Source organism: Geotrypetes seraphini, chromosome 15 (assembly GCF_902459505.1).
Source record: "Geotrypetes seraphini chromosome 15, aGeoSer1.1, whole genome shotgun sequence".
In the NCBI taxonomy this organism is placed as follows: Eukaryota; Metazoa; Chordata; class Amphibia; order Gymnophiona; family Dermophiidae; genus Geotrypetes; species Geotrypetes seraphini.
In genome coordinates this window covers 38303939-38320740 of record NC_047098.1, presented here as the reverse complement: position 1 = coordinate 38320740, position 16802 = coordinate 38303939, and the positions used below count along the sequence as shown (strand labels likewise).

At 43.0% G+C, this 16802-nt stretch overlaps 1 protein-coding gene across 1 annotated transcript in view; it reads right to left on the bottom strand.

Annotated features, from left to right (window-relative positions):
- The window catches only part of TRPV3 (transient receptor potential cation channel subfamily V member 3), a 71336-nt gene extending 63623 nt beyond the window's left edge, over window positions 1–7713 (bottom strand). Inside the window, exon 1 of the mRNA XM_033922454.1 lies at window positions 7604–7713. Within this exon, the coding sequence (XP_033778345.1) occupies window positions 7604–7713 (110 nt within the window). The remainder of the gene's footprint in view (window positions 1–7603) is intronic.
- Window positions 7714–16802: the final 9089 nt, after the last annotated feature.

Sequence of the window (16802 nt, the reverse complement as noted above, 5' to 3'; positions counted from 1 at the left end):
TTCAGCGCAGTTGTTGCGGTCCTCCTAACTATGGGTGTCCCTCTTTCTAATGTGAATCTGATCGTGTTGTGATCACTGTTGCCTAGTGGTCCTCCCACTTCTACCCCTCTTGCAGGCCCCCCTAATCCGTTTAGGATGAGGTCAAGAGTAGTACCCCCTCGCGTCGGTTCTTTGACTAGTTGCTCCATGAAGCAGTCCTTCACAGCTTCTACAAATCCTGTCTCCCTAGTGCAGTTGGAGTGACCCGTACTCCAGTCTATCCCTGGGTAGTTGAAGTCCCCCATCACTGTTACACTTCCAGTCCTGCACTCCTGTCTCAATTCTGCTTCCAAGTCGTGTCCGACTCCCTCTGGCATACCAGGTGGTCGATAGTACAGCCCCAGTTTTATGCCCGCACCCTTGTTTCCCGGTAATTTGACCCACAGCGATTCCAGCCCCTCTGCCTTCGTTGCCATATCCATCCCGACCGAGTGGATAGAGTCCTTTATATATAGTGCTATGCCTCCCCGCTTTTTTTGGGTCCTGTCCCTCCTATAGAGCTTGTACCCCGGCAGAGCTACATCCCATTGATTTTCCTCTGTCCACCAGGTTTCTACAATTCCAATTTATATCCAGGTCCTCCCCCTTGGCCACGACTTCTAGTTCACCCATCTTGGCCGTGAAGCTTCTTTCATTTGCGTATAAGCACCGCAGGTCCCGTCGTTTTTCTTCCACCTCTGCAGTTACCTGGGCCACTTGCCCTTGGATTTCTGGCAGTTTTCCCGCTCTCTGTGTTTCTGCTTTACCCTCAGCCTTTACCCTCTTAGCTTTCAGCTTCCCCACATTCCTGCCACCCCACTTTCCCGCTTTTCCTCTGGGATTTCTAGCCCTACCGGCCCCCTCCTGGGCTGTCATCCCTTGAGCCTATGTTTGATCCCCCTCGCCTTGTGGTGCCTCTATATTACCCTCGGCTTTCGCCCTTATGCCACCCAGTCCCCCTGTGTCCCCATGCCCCTTAGTCTTCTCCCAGCAAGCTCCCTTTACCTGATGTTTCCCTCGCTGTCTGATTTGTAGATCTTCCGGTCCCTCTGTTTCCTCCCTGCAGTCAGCCCGTTCAGCATCTGTTCTGGATGCTGTTGTCCGAAGCGTCAACATCAGATCAGCTGTCGGCTTTCCCCCTCTCTTCAGTTTAAAGCCCTCTCGATCTCCTTCCTCAAATTGGTTGCCAGTAGTCTGGTTCCCGCTGTGCTCAGGTGCAGGCCGTCCCGCCGGTAGAGCTTGCTCTTTCCCCAGAAGGACGTCCAGTTCCTCACAAAGCGGAAGCCCTCCTCCTGGCACCATCTCCTCAACCATGCATTCACAGCTTGGAGGTCTGCCTGTCTCTTTGCATCTGCTCTCGGTACAGGCAGGATCTCCAAGAATGCTATCCTCCGTGTGCTCCGCTTCAGCTTTCATCCCAGGACCCTGAACTGGTCAGTCAGTGCGTCCATGCTGAAGTTCCTCCGGCTCACATCGTTTGTTCCGACGTGGATTATTACCGCAGTCTCCTTTGCCTCTGCTCCGTCCAGGATCCTCTCGATCCTATCAGTGATGTCTCGTGTCTTGGCACCTGGGAGACAAGTCACTAGCCGGTCCTCCCTTCCTCCAGCTATGTGACTGTCTACCTCTCTCAAGATCGAGTCTCCCACCACAATAGCAGACTTCCCTTTCCTCAGCAACCTCCTCTGCCTCAGGTCCGTGTCCTCGGTGTAGTGTGGTGTCTCTCCCTCGGGGTCCTGGTGAGTCGCGGTCTCCTCCTCTTGCGTTGTCCCTCCGCTAGGTCCTTCCCCGGTAACGCCTTGTGGATCCTGGGTCTCATCTCATGTGCTGCTGCTGATACCGTTCCTCCACCGTCCTATAGGCCTCCTCAATGAATCTCTCGAGGTCCCTCACCTGGTCCACAATGGGGCCTGCTCTGTCTGTGTTCTGGGTAGACCAGCTCGTCTCCTCTGTGGTGCGCAGTTCCTCCAGTCCCTCTAGCTCCTGGACCCTGACCCTCAATCTGCCGACCTCCATCCTCAGGCTTTCCAGTTCCTGACACCGACTGCATATGTACTCCCGCCTTCCCAAAGGGAGGTAGTCGTACATATTGCACTCTGTGCAGTATACCGGAAAGTACCTCTGGGATCCTGGGTCCTCCATCGCTCTTGTGAAGTGCTGGTGTGCTCCTGCTGTGGGTAAGAGAGAGAGAAAGAGAAAAAGGAAAAAGAGAAAAGAAGAGAAAAGTGAATTACTTGGCGTTTCTGGCTCCCTCGCAAGGCTCCTTCGCCGCTCGCCTTCGCCGCGCGCCGGACGGCTGGGCGCCGTTGGCTCCCTTCTTCTTAAAGGGGAGCCTGGGCGCCGACGCGACCTGTGACGCGGTGGGGGTGGGCGGAGTTACCTCTCGCCGCGACCTCGGTTCCTCCTGCCTGCTCTGCCTTCCTCCCCTGGCTACCTCCTCGTGGCTTCCTCCTCCTGCCCTCCGCCGCTGAAAAACAAAAGGCAAAAAAGAAAGGACACTGCAACCGCCGAGGTCTGCTTCGTGCCCTGGCTTCCCTTCTTAAAGGGGAGCCCGGGCGCCGACGCGACCTGTGACGCGGTGGGGGTGGGCGGAGCTACCTCTCGCCGCGACCCCGGTTTCTCCTGCCTGCTCTGCCTTCCTCCCCTGGCTACCTCCTCGTGGCTTCCTCCTCCTGCCTTCCGCCGCTGAAAAACAAAAGGCAAAAAAGAAAGGACATTGCAGTATATCATATTCATCTAAATAATTCTGTAAGTGTTCAGACACCCAACCATCCATGATCTTAGCAAAAACTGGGATCGACATAACTGGTCTATAGTTGCTAACCTAGGAAAGGCTATTGTTCTTATTTTTAGGGATAGGTGTTAGAATAATATCACCTAATTGCGATAGAAAATATGATTGGATAAATTATAATTCAGCTAATTAGTTAATGCTTGTATAAACATCTGAGGGGCAGAAAGTATCAAATTTGCATCTAGCTGACAGTAAGATTTACCATATCTTGCCAATAATTGTTCAGTTTTCTGAATTGCAATTTTAGGAAAGGAAAACCAGATTCTATGTATAGGACATTCCTCAGTTTATTATATAAATTTCATTATCTAAGAAGGCTGTATCGCTTATTTCACAAGCTAATATCTCAATATCAGGTAAATTAATTGAATACAATTGTGCCACTTTAAATCTTTATAAATCAATCGCCAGGCCACCTCCCCTTTTATTCAACCAGGGTTGATGTAATATTTTATAACCTGGCAAACAGAATTCCCTATGTTTGTGATCATCTGTTAACATTATTTCACAATGTGTTAAAATAAATTTATTTTATAATATCTTACAAGCAAAATCAGGCTGATGGGTTGTCTTTGATTCTTGAGTAACTGGTGCTTCAGGCTTTGTTTTTTGTTGGCATTTTTTTTAGTTTCTGTTACAAAATTTTCTAGGAGTTCCTCCTAGGGGAAACCTTTGAAAATCCTGGATTGACTCACTTGTTTTTTAAGATGCAAAAAGTGAAACATCAGCTACTATAGCACTTTGCCAGAATCCCAAGTAGGCGCCTACTTGCACTGCACCAGATACAAATTAAGTACCCATATACAATGTATGTAAACTGCTTTGATTGTAACCACAGAAAGGCTGTATATGAAGTCTCAGCCCCATCCCCTTTCCCTTTATAGAATACCCTCCCACCAGGTGTCCAGTTAGAGAACTACTTCCATGTATCACAACTCTCTTCCAGCTCTATCTAGTCTCTGCCCCTCAGGAATGTCTACATTTACACCTATTAAGCCATTTTTAATAGGACATCTAAGCCCAACTTTGGTCATTTCCTGCAAGATGTCCAAAAATTGTGGTGGGGAAACATCCATTTTCAAAACTGCTAGACATCCAATTTTTTCCCCAAAATGATCTATTTGGCCATCTTAGCCATCAGGATGTCCAACCTTAGGACATTTAACTTTGTTTGCCATAAGAATAGCCTTACTGGGTCAGACCAATGGTCCATCAAGCCCAGTAACACGTTTTCACAGTGGCCAATTCAGGTCATTAGTACCTGGCAAAATCCCAAAGAGTAGCAACATTCCATGCTACCGATCATTGACAAGCAGTGGCTTCCCTCATGCCTTTCTCAATAACAGACTATGGACTTTTTCTCCAGGAAATTGTCCAAACCAGAAAAATATCTACGTTCAAAATGTCCAACTCTAGTCCATTTGTACGTGGGAGGGGCCAACATTGTAATGGACTAGCCACACAGATATGCCAACAGAACACTGGACACCTTAGAGAGCACTGCTGTGAACTTCACATAAAAGGTACCAGTCATACATCTCATCATAATCCCCTTATAATTTATTGTGAGCCCTCCAAAACTCCCCTAAAACATGCTATACCCATCTTTCTCCCACCCCAAAGGCCATTATGCCTGCAGGTGGCATCTATATGGCAGTATAGTAAGGTTTTGGTTGCCTCACACTTTCCACCATAAATGTAGTGGTTAGAGTGGCTTATGGGCCTGGGTCCTCCTCTCTACGGTTCAATAGCCCAACAGCCCACCCACCAAGCTCTAGTAGGCTTTTCCATACCAGCTGCTGCTGTTCTAGAGAAAGATCTTTAGGAGGTGGTAGGGGAGCAATAACCACTAGAGGAGTGTGGCGTGTCATTTCTTAATCCTTCCAGTGGTAATATGGTCAATTTGGGTACCTTTTTGGCACATAGATGCTTTAAAAACAGGTCTAACTCTGAACATCTAAGTTCTGTCCTGGACATCTTGGGACATGTCTGGTTATCACCACAATACATCCAAATGATAAGCATGCCCCAAACCCGTCCATAACATACTTCTAACACACACCCTCGAACTTTGGACACACAGTGGCCAGGAAGCCTAAGACGTCCAGAAAGTTGGCTTCAAAAATTGGTACTTGGACATCTTTTCCAAATATCAATGCTACGTTCAAATGCTACTTTATGCCATTTTTAGGACGTCTTTCTTTTTTGAAAATGAGCCCCACACTGTAATCAGCGTATATAATTACATGCACATATTTGGTTGTGCTGTTTTATGAGTCTTTTCTTGGATGTAAAACATGTGGAAAAAGCCTTTTAAAGATAAACTTTCTTCAACTGACAGCTAGACCCTACCAAGGAAAATTTGTGGCATAGTCGAAGGACTGCATGGGAAGATTTGTTTTTGTTTTTGCCTAGGTCTTTGTCCAGCACTTTACACCAACTCTAAGTTCACTAGGAAAAGAAGACTGGTTTGTTGTGACATACCTTGATTCACTAAGACAGAGAATAGGAGCAAATGAGAACCCACCCAAGGATCTGTGTTCATGTTAGTAATGAGTTATGACTGCCTAGTTTAATATAGCTGAAGTTTTGCTGTGATTTTAATGGAGAGGGTGTGGGCATGAAATTCTCTTCCTATATGTGAGTGATATATATAAATAAGTAGTCAAAAATAGCTACTTTAATTAGGAGTGCGTGTGGCTAGAGGGCATCCCCACCTCATGAGCAACTCAGCTTCAAAGAGAAAGAAAAGGGTGCCACGTTCAGGGTAATATTTTGCTTCTGTAGGTTTTCTGACAATTGTGGGAAGATCTGGTTACTGCTCTCCCCATGACAGGATCCTGGCATGTGCTGACTTCCTGTTTTCTGCCCCATCACTGCATGATCCAGAAGTTATCTACAGTGATGTCTTAACTGATGCTCTATCAAATCATAATTGGTCACTTAAGCACAAATTTTTCAGGTCCTTTTTACCTATGGATTTTATACAAAAAACATAGCAAAACTAACCAGGTTATTTAGCTTTGAATTTTGCCCAACAAAAAAATTATCCAGAGATATCTGCTTGCTTTTTTGGCAGATCCCTTCCCAGTACTATACAATGTGACTAATCCTATTTATGTGTGCTGTTTCATTCTCTATCCACAGGGACATCTGTAGAGTCAGCAGGCCAACTCAGAGCATTAAATAGCTGAGCTAGTGGGTATCTCCCTAGCCCCAACAACTGCAAGGGTCCTCTGGAGGCAAGAACTGCTCCCTCTCCCAATTCCTTCAGCCTGAAGCTCTGTCCATGCCGCTGCCCCACCCTGCTCAGTTTTTGCACATGCATAAAATTGAGCATGTGCAATAGGGGAGGTCAAATTAATGCCAGTGCTTGAACAATGCTGAGGGCTGGAGCAAGTGGGAGAGGGAACAGTTCTTGGCTCTGGAGGACCCTTGCAGCTGGTGGGGCCTGGGGATCCCCCACCAGCCATAACAAGAGCATGAGATTTTTGGGAGGGCCTGAGCCTAAAGTGGGTAGGTTCAGGTCCACCATGGCTATGCCATTGGTGAGTTGTAGAACAATGTCCATGCAGATGGATGGACTATACTCCCAAGGGACAGGGCCTGAGGAGTCTGAGCAAATCAGGGTCTTCCAGATATCCACCAAAAGGGTTCCCATAATCATGATTGAAACCTAACCCTAACACTAGATAGGAAGTGAATGTTTTGAGTGCAGTGGGAGGGTCCCGGGGAGGGGGGGGGAGAGTACCCCTCAAAAAAGAGGGTTACTTTGTAACCCTAAAAAAAATAGTATCCTAATTGTTGGGTCACCTCACATCAGTACACGCATTTGTCTGTGCATGCAAATGTCGGGGTGCAATTGTCGGCACAAAATTGTCCTACGCTCAATTGACGTGTCACCGGAATCATAAAGGTAGTGCCCAACAGTGCTACTATCTATAGTTGTCCTGTTGTAATTTGTTCTAGTTTTAGACAGTCCAAATTTCTTATGAGCCCTCATGGTATTGCAGCTAGTGCCCCAAAGCCAATTGATAATACTCTTGATTTCTATTTGGAAATCTCAGTCTTTTGTGATCTTCTACATTGTCTCTTGGAATAACCATCAAACATTATTCTTTTCAACAACAGTAATGTCTGGGTGTTATTATTATTATTATTATATTATTTAATACACATTTATATTCTACTAATCTCCACAGAAAACAACAGTGCCAGTTTCTGAAGGATCTTTTCAGAGTTTGTGTATAACTACAGTATATCTATGTTGCCACTGATCTGTAAAATCTTCAAGGTTTTTATAATCCTTTTATCTATTCTTGGAACTTGATTATAGTTTGACAAAATGCTCAGTAACACTGCTGGCTCACAAGCAAATCAAATATTTCCAGTGCCTGATCACAAGATCCTCTTTTAGGCCAAAGCATCTCACTTCACATAAATACAGCCAGAAAGCTACATCCAAGAGGAAAATCTGAATCTCTTCAGTATTTTAAATGTTGAATGGTCTATAGTTAAGGATAGACCAGTTGGACACCACTAAAGACCAGTCTATAGTTAAGATTATAGTTAACTATGGGTACCATTATAGACCAGTTGGACACCACTTCAGTATTTTAAATGTTGGAAACTCTTGTTAAATGCCTATACTCTTATCCTTAACATATCATAGCGCATGCTTAGATCCCAAAAAACATATAAGTTTTCTCCATTTAGTGAGTCAGTCTTTTTAAAAACAATTATAATAGTTTACTATGATTGATGGCTAGTACGAGACGTTTTGGACAATACCTTTTCTTCAGCACGCTGGCATCTAAGTACTTGTGGATTCGAGGAGGCGTCCCTGGTGGGATTCTTTCCTTGGCTATCAGTGGCACTGCTTCATTTGGTAATTTGTTCATAGTTCTGCAAATTAAGCATTTGTTGTACATAAATACACTATGCTGTTGTTAATTTCCTACTCAAAGATCAATAACTACAAATGTTCAATTTAAATATTTGCATTTATTTCCCTTGAAATTATCACTGGTGGAAACGGGTTTGCTAATACAGTAAGCCATCCAAACAACAGTGTTACTACCTCACTTTAATGATATTTCATTCAGCAATTTGAAGCGTGATAGCACATTATTTGCTTTTGGTTCATATATATCAATAATTTGCTTTCAAAGTTTTGGACAGTTGTTCCTGCATTTGATGTTTAAACTGTTTCCTAGCTGCAAGAAATACGGTGTTGCAAATTTGTTCAAGAGCAATCCCTGGACACAGCATGAATAGCACAGCTGTAACATCAGGATAGGAGACCTATGAAAAGAAGACATGGGCACAACAAAAAGAATTGTCTGGTTTTAAATTAAAAAACGGTCTTTCTAGGTTGCGACACTTTTTAAAGGACCAAGAGAGATGTAATTTGTGAGTTTTCAAGACTTAGGGCTCCTTTTACTAAGCTGCGATAGTGGTTTTAGCGCACGCTAAACCCGCGCCAGATGGCTAAATGCTGGCATTAAAGTCTAGCGCGCGGGGCAATTCAGTATGTGCTAAGTGCACACTAAAACCACTATCGCAGCTTAGTAAAAGGAGCCCTAAGCAAACTACTCACAACTCCACTGTAATTCACAGCCTCCCTAGTGCTATTGCTTAGAAGCTTAAAACTTAAATGGCGGAAAAAACCTCAGGTCTGAGAGAGCCGTGTGCTAACTTGGCTCAACTCACTTCAGATAGTGCAAAATACCGCCATCAAATTAATACACAACCGTAAAAAATTTGATCATGTTACACCACTCCTGATTGAATCACATTAGCTTCCTGTCACTCATCGCATTACTTTTAAAATTTTACTTTTAGTTTTTAAAACATTGTCCTCAAACGAACCCCAATTCATTAATAAATTACTTATTCCCCATAGTACATCACGTTCTTTAAAGTCCACTAATCAAAAACTTTTAAAAGTTCCATCACTAAAAGTTATCGGAACTCGTCGTCTTGATTTTTTCTGTAATGGCCCCACAATTATGAAATACTTTACCTCAGTATCTAAGAGAGGAAAATGACCTAAAACATTTCAAAGGCATTCGGAAGAGCTTCCTTTTTAAAGACGTTTTTAATTTATAATCATATTTAATGATTACCTTTTTTTTTCTCTCTCTCTTCTTTTTTTATCTTATTCACCTTACCTGCTGTTTTTACCACTTATGTTTCCTTTTATGTATACAATTGTAGTTCTGCCCTTTCTTTCCTTATGTATCTGTTAGTTTGTATGTTAGTATGTCAAACTTATGTAACTGTTATAAATAACCTAATGTGTACACCTTTTTTTTTCTTTTTATTTGTAAATCGCTTAGCAAATTAAATTAAGCGATTCAATAAGTTAAAAATAAACTTGAAACTTGAAACATAAAAAACCCTCTGGAACGCTAAATCTACTGCAGAAAAGATTTAGAGCAACCGGGTGAGCACAACCTTGACAAAAAACATCCTCCCCTACGTGGGCCTGTATTTTGTAACTCAACCTCCACTTCTTCAGGGCAATGGAGCTATTGAGAGTGTAAAGTCGTTACTTTCTTCTGTTAGCTGAAGTTGACAGATGAAAGTAGCAACTTTGCACTCTCAATAGCCCCGTAGCACTGAAGAAGTGACAGTTGAGCCACAAAAGTAGTGACTTTGCATTCTCAATAGCCCCATAGCCCCGAAGAAGTGGCAGTTGAGCCACAAAAGTAGCGACTTTGCACTCTCAATAGCCCCGTAGCCCTGAAGAAGTGGCGGTTGAGCCACAAAAGTAGCGACTTTGCACTCTCAATAGCCCCATAGCCCCGAAGAAGTGGCAGTTGAGCCACAAAAGTAGCGACTTTGCACTCTCAATAGCCCCGTAGCCCTGAAGAAGTGGCGGTTGAGCCACAAAAGTAGCGACTTTGCACTCTCAATAGCCCCGTAGCCCCGAAGAAGTGGCAGTTGAGCCACAAAAGTAGCGACTTTGCACTCTCAATAGCCCCGTAGCCCCGAAGAAGTGGCGGTTGAGCCACAAAAGTAGCGACTTTGCACTCTCAATAGCCCCATAGCCCCGAAGAAGTGGCAGTTGAGCCACAAAAGTAGCGACTTTGCACTCTCAATAGCCCCGTAGCCCCGAAGAAGTGGCGGTTGAGCCACAAAAGTAGCGACTTTGCACTCTCAATAGCCCCATAGCCCCGAAGAAGTGGCAGTTGAGCCACAAAAGTAGCGACTTTGCACTCTCAATAGCCCCGTAGCCCCGAAGAAGTGGCGGTTGAGCCACAAAAGTAGCGACTTTGCACTCTCAATAGCCCCGTAGCCCCGAAGAAGTGGCGGTTGAGCCACAAAAGTAGCGACTTTGCACTCTCAATAGCCCCGTAGCCCCGAAGAAGTGGCGGTTGAGCCACAAAAGTAGCGACTTTGCACTCTCAATAGCCCCGTAGCCCCGAAGAAGTGGCGGTTGAGCCACAAAAGTAGCGACTTTGCACTCTCAATAGCCCCATAGCCCCGAAGAAGTGGCAGTTGAGCCACAAAAGTAGCGACTTTGCACTCTTAATAGCCCCGTAGCCCCGAAGAAGTGGCGGTTGAGCCACAAAAGTAGCGACTTTGCACTCTCAATAGCCCCGTAGCCCCGAAGAAGTGGCGGTTGAGCCACAAAAGTAGCGACTTTGCACTCTCAATAGCCCCGTAGCCCCGAAGAAGTGGCGGTTGAGCCACAAAAGTAGCGACTTTGCACTCTCAATAGCCCCGTAGCCCCGAAGAAGTGGCGGTTGAGCCACAAAAGTAGCGACTTTGCACTCTCAATAGCCCCGTAGCCCCGAAGAAGTGGCGGTTGAGCCACAAAAGTAGCGACTTTGCACTCTCAATAGCCATGTAGCCCTGAAGAAGTGGTGGTTGAGTCACAAAATATAGGCCCGCATTGGGGAATGTTTTTTGTCAAGGTTGTGCTCACCTGATTGCTCTAAATCTTTTCTGCAGTAGATTTAGCGTTCCGGATGTTTTTTTATGCTTATTTGAGCCGAGTCAGCATATGGCTCTCTCAGACCTGAGGCTTTTCCCTCCATTTAAGTTTTAAGCTTCTAAGCAACGGTGCTGGGAAGGTTGTGAATTACAGTGGAGTTGTGAGTGGAGCTATTTTTTTGGTACCCCACTCCTGTTTACATATTTCAGAGCTTTCATGACTTTGCACATCTCTTCTTCAGATGTTAAATAAAGATTAACGAAAGGATGGAAGCCTTTAAAGCATGTCTTTCTCACACCTAGCTTTCATTAATGCTTCTGAGAGAATAGAGATAAAGTGGAGTCAGTATTAAGAAGTGTTTTTGCAAGGAATTTCCTCAAGTATCAAATAGTTAGCTGGGTAAATTTCCCAAGTTGAACACTTCCCTTTGCTTAATATATATACAGGTACATTTATGCCAGCGGGCTTCTCCACTCCAGCCCAAATTTTCCAAGGAAAGCTCTATTTATATGAGATTGTCCTCACATTCATGCACTCTCGCTCTTCAACACAAGCACATGCACTGTCACTCATCAGTCACATGCATGCATCGTCTCATTCCTCAGTCATGCATAGTCTTGCTCTTCAGACACACCTGCATGAACTCATGCTCTTCAGACATACATATATGCTCACCAATGCCCTCATGCTCTTCAGCCACATGCTCATTCTTCAGTCATACACACTCCCCGTTACACTCCCCCCCCTCCAATATTCAAACCTTGGGAGATTGCCGGCGATCTCCCGCTGTTTGTGGTGAACCCAGAAGTTCAATGCCGGCACCGTATCCTGTGGCTGGCATTGAATTTCTGGTTTAGATTTCACCGGCCAAGACGTAGACGGAGAAACATATTATTTGTAAGCTACACGCTGTTTGCCTGAACTGTTCTGTCATTGTGTCATCCCCGACCCTGATGAAGAATGAAACGCGTCGGTGGGGAATGAGGCAGTAACTGTTCAAAAACCAACCAGATTATACATATATTTTATTCATTGAAAGAAAATATATTAGATATAAGCATGGGCACTTTAAGAAAATTTGATAATAAATAATTTATTACACCGATTTAAATAGTTCCGGTGAGGAGAACCACCAGACAAGCTTTACCAAATATATAGTGCAAGTGTGGTAATCTGAGGGACTTTGGTGAATATATGCAGGAGTATGTTTGAGGATTGAGCTCTTGAGGAACTAGTATTGATATTTATATATTGAACACAGGTGCCAGAATTGTTCTTGTTAGACACACACAGACACATGCATATGCTTGCCCTTCAAAACCAAGCATTCATTCACCCTCACTCTTCAGGCGCGCTTGCGCATACTTTGTTGCATTTCAGATACATACTTGTATGGTTGCACCCTTACTTTTCAGGCAAACATATGAACATGCACATTCACATACTCCTACTTTCCAAAATCTCTGTCTCTCACTCTGTGCTTTTCTGTACATCACTGCGTACGTCTGGTATTGCTCTAGAAATAATTAATAGTAGTAGTAGTGGTATTCTGCTGCTCTTGTCAGTGCTACAATCTCCCGCCACCAGCCTGCAACATAGAGAATGACAAAGGGACAAATTTTTCCCCATCCCCGCAGAAACTCAATTTCACCGTCCCATCCCCGCAAGTTTTGTCACTATTCCTGTCCCATTCCTGTAAGCTCTGCCATAACAGCGCAAATCTCAAACTTATGATTTTAAAGTGTTTGAGTTTTGCAGGAATGGGGCAGGGACAGGAAAAGAACTCACCGGAATGGGAAATGAGTTCCAGCAGGGAAGGGGAAAAATTTGTCCCCGTGTCATTCTCTACTGCAACATAGCACTTGCAGCTCAGCTCCTCCTTCCTATAACTAAGCAGTCTTCCCATTGGCTGGATCCTACTAGTCTCTGTACTGGAAGGGGTAGTTTTAAAAAGCTATAGAGGTTAAATTGTAAAAAGTACTCAGATACATTTGTCATCATTCTTTGAGACACTGAATTTAGAAATCTGTAGACTCCTGAAAATCTAGTTTTCAATCTTAGCTTCCTGAGCACATCTGATAGTAGCCATTAAACTTTTGGGCCTGAAGCACAACTCTGGTTGCATGGTAAGCAACTATAACTCATTATGGTCTTACTTCCTGGTCTTACCAGTTGCATCACATTTCTTGCACTACTTTCTGCCACTCACACAGAATCATTATCCCCAGTCTTCTCTTACCCCCACTCTGTATTCTGAATGGCTGATATTCTACTTTCCTATCTTCACATTGGTGTTTTTTTCTCGCTTTGTTTAATTTATAACATTTTATTGAACAAAATAATTAAATATAATATAATGCAAATAGATTTCATTTCAAATAGATTCACAATTATAATATTTACATACATATTTCTATAATTCCTTCAAAATAGATTTCCATATAACTAAAATCAACCCCATACTACCCTTCACTTCCCTTCCCTCCTTCCCCTCACTTCCCCTTTCCCCTTGCCCCCTCCCTTTTTCCCTCCTATTCACATTGTATTGAAGTAATTAATAAAACTATAATATAAAATGAAATTTATCATTCCTTCAATATACATTTTAATATGACCTATTTCATCCTACCACTACACCCCCAAATTCCCCCCCCCCTTTTGAATGGAAAATGACACATATTACCAGGTATTACAAAGTTATAAATGTTTCCAAAGCTTCAATGTAAAATATTAACAATCATACTTCATGCTCTAGACTAGAGGAAAGATTTTGAATATAAGGGTCCCAAATTTTCAACCCCCCCCCCCCCAAACATATACATCTTGGAAACTTACAAACATCCCTAACTTCAAATAAAATTAAACAATGAAGTTGATTTCTCCAGTGCCAAAAACTAGAAGGATCTTTCTGTAACCAATATTGCAAAATACATTTATGACCAATCATGAATGCCTTTTGAAATAAAATACATCTACCTTGACCATATACCCCACAAGAAGCAGCTATACCAAATAACACCCCCCTTGGAGACTCCATTAATTGACAATCCCATAATGAACCTAAATATAATAGGATGGCAGACCAGACTGACTTAATAAGAGGACATTGCCACAAAGCATGAGACAACATATTCGGAGCTTTAAATATTTACATGGCATGGGTGCACAGGAAGGGAATCTCAGATATTCAATGCTGGTCACCAAAGACAGCCCAGCACCAACCATGGGAGTTAGCCAGCTTGCCGCCCATGGTCTGAATATTGGCCTGACGGAGCCTAGTTTGGTCTCTGGCTTCTCCGTCACTTATCTTTTATCATAAGGATCCTTGTGTGTTTCTTCAGTTCTGTGAAATACTTGCTTCTTCATTAAAGCAAAACTGTGTAAAGTGTTTCAAAACCTATGTCTTCTCTGTCTTATTTAAATACAAATAGTACCAGTACTAGCATAAAAGAAATACCCTCTAGCAAAAGCCATGTTTCCGAAAGAGTAAAAACTATCTCTTGGCTCTGAAAACCTAATTATTTTTTAATGATTTATTTCACCCCTTCTCAGTTGTAATTCAAAGTGAGTTATATTCAAGGTCACAGGGGACTGAATTTGTATCCAAGTCAGTGGAGGGTTAAGTCACTCCCCCAAGTTCAAAAGGAGCCGCAGTGGCATTTGGGTCCTGGCTTCTCTCACTCTTACACAACTCTAACCACTCTGTTGCTCCTACAAATCTCACAATGACCCAAGACAGTTGACAGTACATTTGTAACTATTCTGTATTGAAGATGGAAAAGACACTCTCCATGGGCCTTCTCTTTTCAGTTTTCAGGAGCTGATGCTTAAGTATATATAAATTAATATATCGCCAAGAAATAAGCTTCCATTGGCTGCTGAAAAGTTTGTTTTGTAAATAAGAGAACTGGTAAATCATATTTCTTCTCTATGACCCTTTCTTCCAGCAAAAACATACTATATAAGGACTATTCAAATGCTTCTCTAGCCCTGATCAGCCGATGTGAAAGAAACTAATTGAAACTAGCTAACCTGTGCTGAAGGAATTCACACGCAGGTACAGCATCCAGGAAGAGTGGTGAAGAGAAGCCCCCAAGGCACAGATGCTCTGCTGAAGTACAGTGGTAAGTCCGCGGTACTTCTGTAGATTTAAAAGGTCCCGTGCTGATGCTGTGGCACTCGGAGGCAGAGTAAATACTGGTCACACTCCACCACGACATCCCTATACTTGAATGGAATTCAAAACTTGCCAAACTTGCTGGCCCACACTCTGCAGCAAATAGGAAGGCTGCACTCAACCCAGTGTCAACAATTATCAGGAACAATAACAACAAAATTCCTACCGATGCAGCTGCGTCATATTTTGAGAATGAGCCACACACCGCTGGATGTTGTGCTTGGACCAGATAAAACTGCTCTTCACTGGGTAATTAGCATGATGTCAGGAACGTGTCTTTCAGGAATAGAGGGCCTAGAAATATGCAAAGCCTGCTTTTCTTTTGTTCTCTTTTAAATCACACTCCACTTTTGTGGCTTCTCACTTTGAGTGTTATGTAAACAGTAAAATGCTTTGTGAATCTTAAGGGCTGTGGCCTAAAACATCTGGATTACAATCCCATAGTCTGACTACTGGTCAATGCTGTTGGCTACCCCTAAAATCTCTAAACGTAATATGCAATGATTGGATGGTAAGATCTAACAGGTGGGGTTGTTCTGTCAGCTGGTCTTCAGGTCTCTGAGCGTATACTTTTTCAACTGCATATTGCATATATGAAAAATTGTCTATTTTTCAATTGATATATATATGGGATTATTTTGTTTATGATTGCGTCTATTTTCCCAGTATCATTTTGAAGTTAGTTGTTTTGTATTTTTTCCCGCATTTTTTTGACTGTACCCCTAAAAACTGCCAACCTTTTGGTCATCATAGTTTTTAATATGGCACCAATTTCTGTTATTAAACATGAATATTTATTAGACATGTCTGTCCTTGTATAGAGTAATGTATAGAGTAATGTCCTTGTATAGGAGCAGGGAGGGCTCTTAGGCACATAATATACACCTGGACCCTGATTCTATAAAGGGCGCCTAAATCACGCCGAATGCTGAGCGTGACTTAGGCATCCAAACTAAGTGGATAATGAACCATTTAAGAGCCTTAATGAGCGATAAGTGGCACTTAGGTGTCCAAAGGACGTGGAGGTCACTTTGTAGACACGTCCACAATTTCACGCCTTATTAAATGTAATAAAGCAAAAATAAATCCTAGAGAGCTATTTAACAGCTTAATTCAGAAAAAACAAAATTCTTTGTAGCTTCGTCATACCCACTAGATACTAAAACACCACTGTGCATCAACAAACTTAATTATCCTATTCAATTCACTATGAAGGTTCTGGGCGTAACACTGGACCAGGGCCTAACCATGAAAGACCAGGTGGACTCTTTGGTTAAAAAGTTTTTTTTTACTTTCTGGAAGCTTCGGTCCATTAGAGCATATTTTGATGCACCATCATTTACAATCTTGGTACAATCCCTCATACTGAGCCAACTGGATTACTGCAATATTGCCTATCTGGCAATTTCCAAGAAGGATATGCAGCGATTAAAACTAGTGCAGAATGCGGCAGTCAGGCTGAACTTTGGGTTGAAGAAGTTTGATCATATAACTCCCTCCTGACTCCTGCATTGGCTGCCGATGGAGGCACATGCGAAGTTTAAATTTGGCTGCTTTTGCTTTAAGGTACTATTCGGCCTAGCCCCCAAATACATAACCGACCTATTCTCCTTTTCAACCAATAGATATAAGAGAAGCTCAAACTTGAATTTTGTTTCCCCCCTCTGGTTAGAGGATGTAAATTTAAAAGACATCACCAACATCTTCTCTCTTATCAAGCAGCGTTATGGGGCAATGGTTTGAAACAACTACTTACGCTTGCCAATACCTATGGGGAATTTAGGAGACATAAAACAAATCTGTTCTTAAAGTACATAGGAAACTGATTTGTACAATCTCTCTCCCACAATAACTGATCTCTAGAGCTG